The 16,067-nt window shown below is 37.4% G+C and overlaps 2 protein-coding genes across 3 annotated transcripts; one reads left to right on the top strand and one right to left on the bottom strand.

The window, feature by feature from the left end:
* Positions 1-119: 119 nt before the first annotated feature.
* LOC114352610 (protein FAM161A) lies at positions 120-5,540 on the top strand. Of its 2 annotated transcripts, XM_028304268.1 has the most exons (6): positions 120-1,471; positions 1,570-1,734; positions 2,213-2,434; positions 3,004-3,280; positions 4,568-4,854; positions 5,138-5,540. In XM_028304268.1, the coding sequence occupies exons 1-6, from the start codon at positions 627-629 to the stop codon at positions 5,514-5,516; spliced, it is 2,175 nt and encodes a 724-aa protein (XP_028160069.1). In that variant the 5' UTR covers positions 120-626; the 3' UTR covers positions 5,517-5,540. The 2 variants fall into 2 exon arrangements, with proteins under 2 accessions (XP_028160069.1, XP_028160070.1); XM_028304269.1 differs by lacking the exon at positions 1,570-1,734 and having other exon boundaries at positions 121-1,471.
* Positions 5,526-13,553, bottom strand: LOC114352617 (transmembrane protease serine 9). The gene is made up of 13 exons (XM_028304279.1): positions 13,442-13,553; positions 12,455-12,613; positions 10,762-10,870; positions 9,607-9,788; positions 9,039-9,178; positions 8,726-8,857; positions 8,211-8,350; positions 7,418-7,482; positions 7,029-7,343; positions 6,560-6,650; positions 6,203-6,387; positions 5,999-6,103; positions 5,526-5,886 (listed from the first exon to the last, which is right to left on the bottom strand). The coding sequence occupies exons 1-13, from the start codon at positions 13,494-13,496 to the stop codon at positions 5,540-5,542; spliced, it is 2,025 nt and encodes a 674-aa protein (XP_028160080.1). The 5' UTR covers positions 13,497-13,553; the 3' UTR covers positions 5,526-5,539.
* Positions 13,554-16,067: the final 2,514 nt, after the last annotated feature.

Here is a 16,067-nt window from a genome sequence, read left to right as displayed (position 1 = left end):
AACATTTGATTCGTTTTAGTTTTTGAGTTTAGTCCCTTTTGTCATAAAAAAAATTACAATTATTGTTATTTTATTTATTCCTGTAAAATAAATCATGAATATCTCATGTTCATTTACTTGATACTGGCTGTATAGAATTGTGCAACACAGACCGCACGAATCCGTAACGGAAAAAAAAACTAACTAAGCTTTTCCGGAAATCTGAACGAAAATTCAAAAGTTTTGAAACAAGTTTGCCGTGTCGAAGTTCGAGTCAATCGAGTTTTTAGACAAGATACATTTTAATGACCTTAAAGTTATTAGAGAATAGCTCATCCCATGTATAAATTAAGACTTACAGGACATTCCAATACGTTAAGGTAATATAACATCTATAATTTCTTTTTTACTGTAAGTGCAACTTAAATGAAATTAAACTCCATTTTTTTTCCAACTTGTATCGACTATATTTCCAAATTTCCCGCCCTCCTCTGCCTTGCGCATAAAACCACCCGGTCGGAGTTTCTATGGCAACTCGATCGAACACAAACAGTAGGCAAATTAAAGCCTAAGTTTAAGTTAATGTAATATTTAACACTCGTTAGGCCAGCGCAGCGCCGTTATAATGTCGTTACCAACGGTTAGGAATGACGCATCGGTGTAGTGTTTTCAAAAACTCGTGCCTCAGATTGCCTGTTGACCCGATAAGTAAAATGCCGAAAACTGCATACGAACGTAAGAATAAACCAGTGCTTGATCAATGTTCTATAAACTCCCCTTCAACGGTGTGCTCCGGTAGTCCCGACGTGGACGCCGAAAAACTTAAAGACTTTTACCGAAGCATACCAGACTATAACGATATTAATCACTTACCAGAGGAAGAATTTTATTTCACTCTCCGATCTTTACGGGAGAAAAAGAAGAAGATGCTCAACGAAGCTGTCGATCACATTGATGATAACGGTTTTGATAATAAAATTACAGAAGATATTTTCGCCAAAACTGAGGATACTTGCTTCCTACCACCTGCTGTGACCAGCAAGAAAACCAAATCAAAAATAAATTCCAACTTACGACAGCATTATTGCGGTGAAAAAAAGGATACGACGAAAACTGTGTCTGCAACAACAAGCAGCATGAAAAAGAGTACTAAAAAAACCACGATTAAGGACTTAGAAAAGAGTATGCTGGAAGATATAAAAGTGACTTCGATAAAAGGTAGTTCGATGAAGGAAAGGCCTCAAGCAGAAAGACAAAAGCGAAATCATTCAGCATGTTCCATAACGTGGAATGATGCGACTTTGGAGAGAAATGAAGTCGTTGACCACAAGTTTGATCAATTTTTTGATGGAAAAAAGTATAGTCCTGTGAGCATGGACGATGAATTCAAAACTCAAAGTATGCCGTCAAGTCCTTTGAGATCGAGACGTGCAGCTTCACCGGTGCGGAGGAAAAACATCACTATCCCTAAACCGTTCAAAATGACCGAGAGGTATGTAATTTTTTGCTTATAATTTATAGAGACTGTTATGCTACGAGTACTACTAATAGCGTGTAGCTTTCTTTCTAACTTATCTCATAATTTCCTAGGGACGAAGAAGACCGCATAGTACACGAGTTGCGTAGTCTGCGCAAATCTTATTCTGAGGACATGCTTCACCAAAAATGCCAGAGGAAGCAGTTTCGCGCCAACCCAGTCCCTATTGAATCTCGGATCCCTTTATATGATAAGATTCTGGAAGACCAGGCTATGAGGTTTACTTTCTCGACACCAGCACACCCTGTATGCTTTTCATTCACATTTTATTTGAGCTTGATTTTTTTATTTAAGTTTATTCAGCAAGCAATTAGAATTATTTGTTGAGTAGGTTGTTGACTTTTACAACAATTTGTAAAAGTATTCTGATTTAATACAGTATTAGTTTAAAAGGTTGCAAAATAATGTGCCAAAATACAGGATGTTGATTTCAATCCTCGCCTCACTATATTAATACGTATACAAAGTATGGTATTTAGTAATAGTAACTTTTGATCGAATTTTTACCGAAAATGAATCGTCACTTCTTTAGGTAGGCAATATTTTAATTAATAAAACTTGGCTAAATAGACTTTACATAGTAGTTTGTTTGCTTACTCACAAAAAAAAATCAATATTTCACTACATTCTGTAGTACGAGCATACATCTTTCTACGATTTCGTAGCACTTTCAAAATCATCTCTAATATTTCGTAGACGAGCGTTCACAAAGATCAACAGCGAGGCGGAACTACGAGCTCAGATGAAACCGTTCAGCTTCACCAAGAGGGAAGAGAAGGGTCTCCCTGGAATGTGCGATAGGGCCATACATGCCCTGCCTAAGAGCAAGAAGAAGAAAAAGTTCCGTGCAAGGCCGGTGCCGAAGAATTTGTTCTCCAATTATTTTTACGATAAAGTCAAAGAAGACGAGTTTTTTAGGTAAGTTCATTTCGTCGTCAAACAACTCATTTGTAGGGCACCTACCTACTTTTATTACCTATTTTTATATTACTGTTTCACTTGATGTCGTGTTTGAATCTAAGTATAGATTTATTAAGTACCTACTAGTCAATTTCGTAGAACCGTGATTTTGATAAATAGACAAGTTCATGTCGTCCACACTGAGATGATATAATCAATATCCTGTTTTATAAATAGATCTAAAAACTAAAAGATACTTAAGTATAAATAAATCTATATATAATAGGTACCTAGCTAGGTAGGTCCTCAAGAAGAGTTTAAAATTCAAACTTGAATCTACGGATTAGGTAAGACTACGTCTTTCTTTATACATATAGAGCTTTGAGTGTCGTGTACAGTGAAAAGTTTTGTGTTAGGTAATGGGTATAAATACTTTGTCACGAAAATTTCAAGCTCTAACGAATTTTCTGGGCAAATAGCTTTTTGTTGGAACTTTTAATTATAAAGGAAAGTAACTAAGTTATGTTACCTAACTAATATTACCCTCAATCTGCTTGTAAGCACGTTTTATTTTCAATTCAATTTAGATCAATGAACCGCCGAATCAGAGCTGAAGAGATGCTCCGCGCTTCCAATTACCCTGGCACGATGGCAGCTAGAGACCGCAGCCGGCTGTCCACGCCTGCCGCTCACAGCGACTTCCCGATCGACCCGTCACCTGCCGTGCCCTCCTCCACCTCCTCAGACAGGAGGCCCTCGAGTCCCATGAAGTGCAGGAGAAAGGAGAAGTGCGCTAAGGAGGACCTGATCACTACCAGCCCTCAGCCGTTCCAGTTCACTACAGCTGATAGAGCCGCTAAGAAAGTAAGTCTAAAAATGTTTGTTACTTCTGGCAATCGACCCGTCACCCGCCGTGCCCTCCTCCACCTCCTCAGACAGGAGGCCCTCGAGTCCCATGAAGTGCAGGAGGAAGGAGAAGAGTGCGCTAAGGAGGACCTGATCACTACCAGCCCTCAGCCGTTCCGGTTCACTACAGCTGATAGGGCTGCTAAGAAAGTCAGTCTAAGAATGTTTGTTACTTCTGCCAAGTCTTCTCCACCTCAGACAGGAGGCCCTCGAGTCCCATGAATTGCAGGAGGAAAAAGTGCGTTAAAGAGGACCTGATCACTACCAGCCCTCAGCCATTCCGGTTCACTACAGCTGATAGAGCCGCTAAGAAAGTAAGTCTAAGAATGTTTGTTACATCTGCCAAGTTTCTTCCACCTCCTCAGACAGGAGGCCCTCGAGTCCCATGAAGTGCAGGAGGAAAAAGTGCGTTAAAGAGGACCTGATCACTACCAGCCCTCAGCCGTTCCGGTTCACTACAGCTGATAGAGCCGCTAAGAAAGTAAGTCTAAGAATGTTTGTTACTTCTGCCAAGTTTCTTCCACCTCCTCAGACAGGAGGCCCTCGAGTCCCATGAAGTGCAGGAGGAATGAGAAGTGTGCTAAGGAGGATCTGATCATTACCAGCCCTCAGCCGTCCGCTTCACTACAGCTGTAGAGCCGCTAATAAAGTAAGTTTATAAAGTGTTACTCCTGCCGTGCCCTCCTCGACCTCCTCAGACAGGAGGCCCTCGAGTCCCATGAAGTGCAAAGGAGAAGTGCGCTAAACAGGACCTGATCACTACCAGCCCTCAGCCGTCCGCTTCACTACAGCTGTAGAGCCGCTAATAAAGTAAGTTTATAAAGTGTTACTCCTGCCGTGCCCTCCTCGACCTCCCGAGACAGGAGGCCCTCGAGTCCCATGAAGTGCAGGAGGAAGGAGAAGTGCGTTAAAGAGGGCCTGATCACTACCAGCCCTCAGCCGTTCCGGTTTACTACAGCTGATAGAGCTGCTAAGAAAGTAAATACCTACTTTTAAGAATTTTTGTTTAACTTTCGCACAGTTGATTTTGCTAAATAAAAAATTCGGCACTTAGTTGCAGTGTACCTACGTATAAGAATAACATAGTGAAACATAAGCAAAATAAATCTCCAATTAACATAATAATAAATTGTCTAGACATCTCTCTAAAGCCAGACAACAAAAATATAAAGGGGATTATATTATGGAGCATTAAAATTCATGTCATAAAATCTCCAACTTTATGTGAATTCATTTGCACTTTAGATGCAGGAAGTCGCAAACAAGGTGTATCAAGAGAGCAAATGCACAGAAAGCGTTGGGGACAGCGCCGCTGCTGGTACCGTTGGTGCTAGGGCCTATTCAGCGCTGGACCTCCGGGTTGCGGCGTCTGGGAGGTCCAACCTGGCGGCACTCTTGAGGGCCGAAGCCGTCAGGAGAAAGTTTGAGATGGAGTCGGCTAGACGCCTGGCTGATCAACGCCGGAGGATGGAGATGCGACACCGAGACCGCCTGCTGAGGTCTAAGCCGGCCTGGCATCTTGTAAAGAACAAGTTAGTATTTAGTTTTGTCGTGTAAGTTATTATTAGTTGCATTTCTCTTTTGTCGTGTGTTATATTACCTACGTAATTATGATAAATTATTACTCACTTAAGTATTATGTTGATTAGATTTACTTAAAGTACGTGAGTAAACATAGCTCAATTAGCATAAAATATAAATAACTAAGTATAAACACGTTTACTCAGTCATATTATCATCACACAACACAAGAAAATGAATGAAGTTAGTTAATTACTATAAATAATTAAAACGTATTAAATATTTACTTAACAGCCACGAAGAAGACATCGCCATGCGTCTGCAAACGCGAAGAGACGAAGAGAAAATGAGACGTGAAGAATTTCTTCATGAAATGGAACTGATGTATGGGAGAGTTCAGCAGCAACCAATGCTTTTCGAGAGGTATTATGCTCCCAGACCTCATTATCTACCTTCGGAAATGTTGGAGCTATCTCCGAGGAAAACAAACAAGAAACGAAGCTCAAAGAGCAAGTCTTACCATTACAACAGTCCAAACAGATCGCGAAAGGTGTCCATAAATGATACCGCTGAAACTTTCAATGGTGACCTATCAGAATATCTGAATAGGGTCGACGATGACAAGTATTCTGATTCTGAAGTAGCTTTAGACAGCCTCGATGGGAAAAGATAAATAACTTTGATTGTTGTAGAAAGCTATAATAAAAATACCAATATAAATGTCGTTTTGAAATATGATCCGATGTTATGAATGATCCAATCCATGTACGGGGTGATTCTTGCGTACAGCCCTGGTCTGCTTCCACACTCTTTGTAGCCATAACTAGTAACGCCCATTAAAAACCAGTTGGTCGTACTGTTTTCAGTAACTTGTTTGACTAGAGATCCCCCAGAGTCGCCAACACAAGTATCTTTGCCATCTGTTCCTCCTGCACATATTGTAAACGATACGGTATCATCTGATAATATGGGTTGTTTTCTTCTACATTCTGGAACTGGTACCGCATTCAATTCCACTTTTCTTTTAATTGCAGGTTTCTTCTCTACAATAACAGTAGAAAAAACTTCGTTAATTTTGTAGTAAATTAACTAGTTTAATTAATTAGTTTGCTATTTCCGAACAAGCTGGGCATTACTTAGGCAGGGGTCACTTACCAAATTCTGTCTTTCCCCACCCGGCTGTCCAGTAAGTGCTTCCAGGAGAGTAATCTTGGTTTGCGACAAATTCTGTAGTTGGCAAGCAAATAGGCCTTATGAAATCTGTAAACGTAAATGAATAATAAATATAAAATAACCACACTCATTTCAAAAAATGTATCTTACGTAAATTGCGTGGCGAACGAAAATATTTATACCTACCTGTAAAATTCACTGGTCTTTGAAGCTTTAACAAAGAAATGTCTCCTTTGAAAGTGTCCATCTTAGTATAGTTGGGAAATGGTATCACTTTGACGACTTTCACGTCTACAGCATGACCGATGCAAACGCTTCCCTGGCAATCGTACTCGGTTTTCAAATTCCAATCGCCTAATCTTACTTCTTTACTGAAATGTAAACATCAAAATAAGCTGAAATTGGAATATTTGCGTAGTAAGTAGGTATGTTTGAGTTGAACAATATTACTGGTCTTATTATGTGCTTAGATAAACATCATAATGGAGATGTGCATGTCAGGTAAAACACAAAGTTACTTATGCAATAACTTTATTTACTCACATAGTCAGATTGACGGCACAATGGGCAGCCGTCAGCACATAATTATCCGTTAGTAGTGACCCAGCACACGCGTACACCTCTTTCCCGTTATCTGAAAACAAAATAACCATAGAATAGATTTATACATCGGTATACTTCGACTTAATTTCTATTCTAGTAAAACTTTTACTGAAAACAGTTCTGCTGAAACTTAAAAACTTTTTTTAGCTCCGTGAAAAAGCATGGCATTGCCATGAGTTCTTATGATATGGTTAACTAAACTGTAGACCTTTTTTTCAAGATACACCTAAATATGTACCAAATAAAGTAAGTATTAGTAAAATTAGTCAAAGGAAAATTTTGGTGCGTTACCACAAATATCTCTTGTTACAATTATGTTTAGATATTGTTGTTTTCTAAGTACGTTTACATAACAGTTTTCTAATAATACACAATTTAGGGAAACACAAATTGCAAAATTTAAACTTACCAAGGATATACTTTATGCGCACCAGCCACGGAAATTCGTCTATAGCCGTGTTTTCCCCTCCATAAATTCTTTCTTCTTCAGATAACGGTCCACAGACGCTTCTATCAGGAAGCTTAACAGCTCCATCTAATCGATTTGGATGTGTATTTTTAACTTCATATGCACGATTTTCTTTGTCCTGTTTATACACATTATTATTTTTTGTTTCCGATACATCTGATATGTGGCGATAAGTCTGGTCATCGTTCTCCAAAAATGGTCTGGTTAAATTAGAATATGGCGTCACGGTATTATTTGGAATCGTTTCATGTGAACCTAAAATAAAGCACTGAATCATTCTTCTTATAAAATTATAGAGTGGTAGATCTATCAGGATATAATTAACTTACGGGCTTTCCACGAAGCAATAATGACGGCCGAAACTATCCATATTTTGTCCAACGCCATTGGGTTACTTGTTTAGGTGTTCATTTCGTCGGTCCGAGTGTTGTGTTCACGGTGCCGTAACTGAGAGGCGAGTAATGTTTTTTTCTATTGTCTTAAAACTGGACAACCTATTACATCCGCAATTGCAGACGTTCTTTTGCTAATCACCCAGTGCGTCATCACTAATAACTGTTTCGGAACTGCTAGCTACCATTTTAAGACTGCAGGAATTTTGCTGTCAAGGATAAATCGCACAAAATCTCAAAATTTTTGCAAGTCTGACTCAACTTAATTAGGTATACAGGATGTTCGGTGAAGTGGTCAAAAGGGACCATTTTTAAGTAGGTGGTACGAGTATACCTACCACACGTAAGTGCCTAAATATGAGTCTCGAACAGTCTCTATACGAAGAAAGCTTCATTTGGTTTCAGTAGGTAAATTATGCAAGTTTCTAATTCTTACATTCTGATACGACTCTATAGCGGAAAATGACACAAGCCAGTTCAAAGAAGGTCAAATCTTGGGATGATTTGGTTTGGGTTTCTGTTCTGTGGGTGTATAAAACTAACAGCAAGTAAAGGGAAATAAGTAATAATTAATTTGATGGACTTATTTTATAATAACGTTCAACATCAACAAAATAAAATTTTAGGAAATAACACAAAACTATCACATAAGCCTAGGTGCTTTTTCATGCCAATTTCATCGAAATATTAATTACATAATAATATTTAGTACATAAGTTACTTAATCCACTAATCAATATTATCTAAGATCCATTTGAGGAAGTGCACCACTGAAGAGTAAACACCAGGTTTTCTAATCCCACAAACTGTTGGTCCAAATGACACCACACCAACTAAAAAGTTTTTGGGTCCATCTGATGTATCGAAGACCTGAAAATAAAACAAAATAAAAAAGCAAGTTAATATGACGCACTGCATCTTAGAAATCATTTACATTTTCAAGTTATTAGAGGTTTTGAAAACAGATTTTATTATTGACGTCATTGTATTTGACAAACAAGGGCATTGGGGTAAGCGGCCATAAAACGAGTGAATAATTTTTAGAACATGCCAGAAGGGTTAGGGTGAAGTACCTATCGAACTTTTAGAACACGCGAGGCCAAGGCTCTTATGTAGTAAGTATCGATTTATTGAGATTTGTCGAAGGGGCTGCGCTTTTGCATGATGACTAAAAAGTATTAATAAAGTTGCCTTTTTCGTATTTTTTGCCGAGAGCATTTTTAACAAAGGAAATTTTTTCATCACCTTCATGAGAGGACCTCCAGAATCACCGCCACAAGCGTCCTTGTTGTATTGGGCGCCTGCGCATATCTCGGACTTAGACACCTTGAACTCTTGTCCGAACAAATCACACATGTCTGGTTCAACAATGGGTAGCTGTAACACATTTCAAAATAGCGAGAAGTGGTGCTGATAAATTACATACTTTCCACGAATTCAATGGACTGGTCAATAGGTAGTCAATATCATTATTGTATTCCATGTTGTCAAAGTGTAGATCCTGGCTAAAGAGAATTGCAGGTGCAAGATAATTGGGGCATTTTTCCATATAACTTACCGCAACGACTTGCAAGACATCAGCTCTCTCCTCCGTGGTCATGTTCATCTTGCCCCAGCCGGCTGCGGAGACCAGCTCGCCCACATGAACGCCATTTAGCTGGTCCCCTTTCTGGGGCAAACATATTGGGGTCACGTAATCTGAAATATGCAACGTAAGTCGTAAAAAGGGTAAGTTGGGAAAATATTGCTGAATTTTGTGGTTGACTAAATTCCTTTTTGTATATAGGTTGTAAGAATACATTCAGCATACCGCCGTTGCCTCTTGGGAGCCCTAAAAGGTCAGGCCACTGGAAAGGATGGATTCTAAGATAATTAAGTATAATAATATTATGTGTAATGCCTATTGTGCCATCGGGACTTCCGTAATCGCGCGTATCTACTCTGGGTAATGTAAACAATTGGAATATCTCTTTTGCCATAATAAAATACGCTGAATTTTCGATAATTCAAGTTTAATAGGTACCTACACTATCAGGTTCCTGGCCTACAGTTTAAGTGTTTGGTCTTGCACTTATCCTAACATTTAAAAAAGCATTGACTACCTATATCTAAGCAGGTATAGTTACCATTTAAGTTCGCGGGGGTATCCAGTTCTATAATAGCCATGTCGTTATGGAACGGCGGTTGGTTGAAGTCAGGATGCTTAGAAATGTTCTTGATCTCTCGGTCCTGCACTGGCGGCGCGCACACGCTAAGCTCGCAGTCCGGATCAGTGCGAGTATCGTGCTCGCCCAGCCGAATGTACTTGCTGGAGGGAAAATGATAATTAAAAGTTCAGAAGTTTGCTTTTTGGAGTTATGAACAGTTACTAGATAAGGATCTTAAATTCTTAGGCCTACATCAAGCAATCGCTCAGACGAATGAACTTGCTGGTGGTAAAATTCTTCTTGAATGTAACAAAATTCTAAAAAGTAAGTAATCATGTTTTTTTGGTTAATTCTGATCTGAAATTCTTACAATTCGCAATTTTTTTCTTAAATATGTTTCTTCCCCGTTGGGGATAAGATAAAATTATTAAAGAAGCGCAATAAGCGATATAGCGTATTGAGGGTGAAACGCTTACAGATAAGGCATTAAAGTTTCTTTGGACTCTAATCTTGCAACGCAATTTACGCCATCTTTCTAGTTGAGTAGGTCATTCACTTACTAAGGCAACTCTTGAGTTCTGTTTTAAATTATTAACACTGTTGAGTTGAGATTTATCCTTCTTAATTTTTGTTATGATAATCCCTAAAATTGGATTTAAAATGATTGTGCAATCGAATGCATCATTTCTAATTAAAAGTATTTTTTATCCTTAACATTTTTGGTGGATGCATGAGTTCATAATGAGTGGTCTCACAAAGGGATCTTTATTGGGAAATTTCCCATAAGCAAAAGTTCAAAAGCAGTTAGATGATAAATTGAGAAAACATGACGCATATTGTTGGGATTTAGATAAATTAAATGCTTTTCCAAGAAAATCTGGTATGGCTATACCATACCATAGGTATGGCTTATGGATACAGAAGCATCATACACTAATTGACTAAAAAAAAGAAATACTTATTAAACTAAAAACAGAAATGAGGAAATTATTTTATGAAGTAAGCATACAACGAAAACCAACGAAAACAGTACGTTTCTTTTTTTCAAAGGTTCCGCTTTAATTTTTGTGGCCAGTCCTTACTCAGTGTTCTAAAAAGTTAAAAGTTATTTTATTTTATGACCTGTCTACTCACAGAGTATATTCATCATCGGGGGTTGGTATGCAGTGGGCAGCTGTGACCACGTGGCGATCAGTTACAAGAGCTCCACCGCACATCCAATCTGTTTCCGTGTCGTATGGAACTGTCAATCAAAAATTGAAAAATTTGAACTAAGAACGATAGTGTTTTGTTGATGAAAACAAATAAGTTAGTAAAAAACAATTAATTTGCGGATAGGTATTCTTCTCGGCTGGCCTCTACTCTAGGCTGATCAGATTAAATGAATATTTTGCTTTCAAGTCGAACTAAGAAAACTTTATTCAATGCAGGATTAAGTGCCCTTCAACCGTCATGAAGACCACTTTTCGATAGGGTTAGTCCTTTACGCGGTATAACCGGAAAACCGAAAAAACGCCCCTTTCGGGGGCCCCCACCACTTAAGCACAACTCTGTCGAAGTCGAAAACTTAGGAGAGTCTTAATGGGCAACCAATGAAGCCATTAAAGCAAAAAAATCTTTTGTAGGAATTATTTCCGATTTAATCAATTTTTGTGTTTAATTCTACTGGCCTATATAGTCATTATACCAAATTGAATCGGAAATTTTGGACTTTGTGATTTGATTAATTGAAAAACCATATAACAGTTCTGAGAAGTCATCAAGATTTACTTTTTTATTTAACCGAAATAATTGCGACCACAAAGACTTAACTGTCATAAAGTTATTTTAAACTCGCTTAATGTACACCTACAGCTGTAAAACTTGGTGGAACGATCGATTTGTTTCATATCAGTCATGACACGGTTGCCTCAGTTATAATGAGTGCATAAATCAATTAACTCTAAAAATCTCAACTAATAACGTCATATTATACACCGTTACATTCGTGTCAAAAATTATCAAAACAAGTGTTAAAAAAATGGTAGTGTAAGGTTTTTGAACAACCGCACATGTATAGAAAATAATATTTATTTGAGTCCAAAAGAGACCAAAACTTATAATACAATTATGCTACGCACATAGCTACGTGACAAACCTACGAGTGCTACTTTCGTACAATTTTATATAGATTGATATCTACTACGAATACATGTAAGTAAGTATACGTGATCGTAGATACGAGTATCACTCTAATTTGATTGTTCTAATTGACAAGTTTCTTATCATAACGACTTTTATATTAACTGTTACTTTTGTATGCATTTATCAAAACTAAAATGCCTCTATAAAAATATAAAATTCGTTATGTTTATTTCGCTCGTACTCCTACCTAATGTTGGATTAAAATGTTTAGATTTGTAGAGTCATCGATATCAAACATTTCACACTGAATTGATGTCGATGACTCTCTATACCGAACCGTCCGTTTCATTTCTCATTTGTAGAGTTATCTCGAAGACCCGAATATTATGAAAAAAACGAACGAATTTCGCTGTTTCAAAAGGCTCTATTTGTCACAACGGAGAGTTCTTAAGACGTTGACTGAAGGATGATCAGTAGAGCACCACAAAATCTATCATTAGATGTAGATAGTGTCTTGCACAGAAAACTGCACAGGCTACAGACTATACTCTGTACATCTTTTTCCTAAGTAGTTAAATATAAATATCCTTATTATATCCTTAGACATTTTACACTGCGCTTCTAGTCCCAAACTAAGCAAAGCTTGTACTATGGGTACTAGTTGTATTATACCTATGTCAATTTGTAATAACTAGTGACTTACACACGTATCCAAGACGCACGATCCAGGGGAACTGGCCCAGTGCAGCGTTGGTGCCACCGATGATGCGGTCGGCAGCGCTTTCCCCGCAATCCAGCGCATTCAGCTTTTCCCACGCTGAATGGTTGGGCACCCATGACTCTAGGGCTGCATCGCCATGAACTGTACAGCAAAAGATATAAATAAGCCCAAATATAGTACATTAAATGTTAGACTGTATCTCACTTAACACCAGGTGCGATTGCGGTCAAATACCTGCCTTGTTATGCATATAAAAATGTCTTGATTTCATAATCATAATCGTATCGTAGTCGTCAAATCCGCAATATCAAAGAAACATTATTTACCTACGGTTACCAAATTAATGTCTTTCATAGTTTAGCATAACAGTTTTCAAAGATAGTTGACACGGTTTCTATTATTATTAACAATTCTAATTAAATAAGTTAATTACGTATATTTAGCAAAATGTGCGCATTTATCCGTTTTATATTTATCTGTGTGCTATGATGATTAATGTAATATAATACATTAATCATAATCCCCATTTATGCCATTTGCGTGTTGCATTCTTTACGTTCGTAAATATGTGGTTCGTCACATAAAGCCGTAAAGGAATATCAATTATATGACTCCGTATAGCCTTTTCCTTCATCGTCAATTTTGTTAGTATATTCAAAATTATTTTGCATTAATCGAATAGGTAGGTGTAATTTACAATATGATGACCATAACGTTTCAACTTATGTAGGGAATAGTTATTTTATTTACAATTTTGGTAGGTATTTATTGTTGGATAAATATCTACAATGTATGTACCTAACTATGATGAGTTGTAAAATACCACTTACTTAGCTTAACATAAGTGAGCGATTCAATTTATTTACAAATAGTCTCGAGTCAATTAGGTAAACACACTTATGCAGTACCTACGAGAAGGCTAGGATTATCAGCTTATCTTACGATATAAAATTAAAAGTATTAGCTCACCAGTGGTTACGAATAGCGATACAAAGGCAGCGGTTTTTGCCAGCCAGAAAAGCATGTTGAATTTGTAGCTAGAAACTCGGATTATTGATTTCGTGCAGTTTTTGCATGGGCGAATACATGACTGGAGACTTCATGGCAGCTCATTACAGGTTGACCGTTGAGCGCACGTAAACGCAGCATTGATAAACAATTTGCAACGCGCGTGTTGTAATCGTACAACAATTTAAAATTATGAAAATAAAATTTGAGATTCTCACATGAATAATTTACGCCCGTATTCACAAACGATGCTTGCTTAAGTGAAGCAGCAAATCGAACGCACAGCGTTGAATAGAGCTCTGTGATTGGTTCGTGTGTCACCATGTGCGTCCACGCGCACCGTGAGACCTCATAGTAATGTTTGTGAATACGGGCGTTAAACAGGTTATTGGCCGAGGAAGAATCTAATCTCAATTAATCTAAATAAAAGAGCATATCTAGATATGAGTTGGCAGAGCAGTTAATCAGGGGCTAATCAAGATTCTCGTATTTCCTTGTCTGCCAAAAACCCCATAAAAATTACACACTCCAAAAGAATTCAAAGGGATTTTTTATTTCACAACATTGCCCCAAGTGGAATCTTTATTGAATATTTGTCGTATAGATCATCAACCTACTCCTAATTTCCTCCGTTTTCCTTCCGATCGATCTATTCATATTATTATTATGTCTCACCATCTCTACCCAATCTCAAGATAGGTAATTTTATTTTGTTAAGGCTAATACGTGTAGACAACAGATCGATCAACATGAAAAGCATTGGGGGAGGCCTATGTTCAGCAGTGGACGTCCTATGGCTGAAATGATGATGATGATGATGAATAGGTGTAGCTTGTTAGATGTAGTTTCTACTAAGTACAATGGTAGCTGGATGAAATGGACCTGCCTATCATAAAATACCAAGCAGATGTATGCGCACTGAAATAAGTATGTAGTATTTATTTATCAATTACTTAAATTATTACATAGTTAGTTCGTTGCAAGTCGACCTAATAAAAGCGTGTTAAAAATGAACAGGCATAAGATAATATAGGTAGTCATAACAAAAACAACTTTTATATGCCTACTTACCTACTTTATTCTTTGATAACAAACTTCTTGACTGCATTAGACTTAAAAAGACACACTGGAAATTAAATAAATTGCCTCACGTTAAAAATGCGTAATTATAATAGTTAGGCAAGCTCATACATTTTCTGTAGCTGTAAATAGAATACTAAACGACAGCATTCGTCTCCAACGCTCCCGTTTTGCGACGATCAGCACATAAAAACATAATAAAAAGTAGATTTGCAAGAATGTATTAAACCCAGACTTGAGACCGGTCCTCCTGTTGTGACACTGTTCATCACTTTGATATATTGAATTATGAGTCACGGGTCAATCCCATCAATTACAAAAACTAGTACAACATAAAACTAGTACAAAGAACAATTCTATGTAAATGAGGATATAATCTATAGCTATACCCACTAACTTGTACAGTCAGGATCAAATAGTTCGTGACACCCGGTGACTAAAAAGTTGACATCACTTCACACCTTATTCCGACACGTAGCGAACTTTTTGGCTACTTTGGGCACGGTAATATTATCATACAGTATTGTAACTTCATATAAACGGACGAAACGCAAGCTTTCCTTCGAAATTCAAATCTCGGTATGCGCTCGACATGCAAAAGTCGAGGGTGTCGCGAATGTGCCACAGTAATAAACGGACAATGTGTTGTTTTTTTTAAACAGTAAGTTTTTTTATAAAAGTAATTACAAGTACCTATTTATACAGGGTGTTAGGTAAATGGGTTTATAAGCCGACACTAGCTCATGTTAACATTTTATGCATGTAAATGGTATGGTGAAGTCAGTGATATCATTTTTTTTTAATGTTCATACAAAATAAAATTATAAAATCAGATTTGTATGAAAATTGAAATTATTAAAATGATGATATCAATTTTCTGACTTCACCATACCATTTATATGCACATGTAAACATGGGCTAGTGTCAGCTTGGGTTTATAACCCATTTACCTAACACCCTGTATAATAATCAAGCATTTTGTACGCCTCAGTCGAGGCGCATACGTTTTACGGTCGCAAAATAGGTAAGATTTGTTACTAAATCTTAACACGAATATATTTTTTTAATTAAATCTACTAATGACAAGACAACATGCATTGTTATCCTATTTCATCACAAAGTATTTTGTTTGTTAAAATAAAAATAAAAATTACAATCACAAAATACATTTACAAAACTAGATAGAAATTCTAAGTAGGCAGATGTAATGAAAACAGGGTCTGCAGGTGGGCAGCCCTATCGCATGTTGTCATACGATGACGTTCCGCGCGGCTGTTGACATTTATTAAAAAAATATGGCCGAGTTAGAATACTGTGGGTGTCACGATCACGAACTATTTGATGCTGACTGTATCAGCCAATTCTTCGAAGGTTTTTTAACGTAAACAATCATAGTAAACGGATGTAATGAAACCGTGACTTGATTTTGATATTAATAACTTTATCTGGCTGGTTCTTTTTTAAGTAAACATAAATAATTGTGTATAGAAAAGTAGGTTGAGTAGCT

The sequence above is a fragment of the Ostrinia furnacalis genome, unplaced genomic scaffold (genome assembly GCF_004193835.3).
Source record: "Ostrinia furnacalis isolate ACB-3 unplaced genomic scaffold, ASM419383v2 OfSCF1409, whole genome shotgun sequence".
In the NCBI taxonomy this organism is placed as follows: Eukaryota; Metazoa; Arthropoda; class Insecta; order Lepidoptera; family Crambidae; genus Ostrinia; species Ostrinia furnacalis.
The sequence above is the reverse complement of the archived record's forward strand: the minus strand, read 5'-3'. Positions and strand labels throughout refer to the sequence as shown.

Excerpts from the sequence above, each read along its gene's own strand:
- LOC114352610 (XM_028304268.1), top strand. The coding sequence starts at position 627 with ATGACGCATCGGTGTAGTGTTTTCAAAAACTCGTGCCTCAGATTGCCT. Across the intron at positions 1,735-2,212 it reads CTGGAAGACCAGGCTATGAG|ACGAGCGTTCACAAAGATCA; the intron begins GTTTACTTTCTC and ends AATATTTCGTAG. Across the intron at positions 4,855-5,137 it reads TGGCATCTTGTAAAGAACAA|CCACGAAGAAGACATCGCCA; the intron begins GTTAGTATTTAG and ends TTTACTTAACAG.
- LOC114352617 (XM_028304279.1), bottom strand. The coding sequence starts at position 13,496 with ATGCTTTTCTGGCTGGCAAAAACCGCTGCCTTTGTATCGCTATTCGTA. Across the intron at positions 12,614-13,441 it reads ATCGCTATTCGTAACCACTG|TTCATGGCGATGCAGCCCTA; the intron begins GTGAGCTAATAC and ends TTTGCTGTACAG. Across the intron at positions 9,789-10,761 it reads CCCGATGATGAATATACTCT|CAAGTACATTCGGCTGGGCG; the intron begins GTGAGTAGACAG and ends TTTTCCCTCCAG.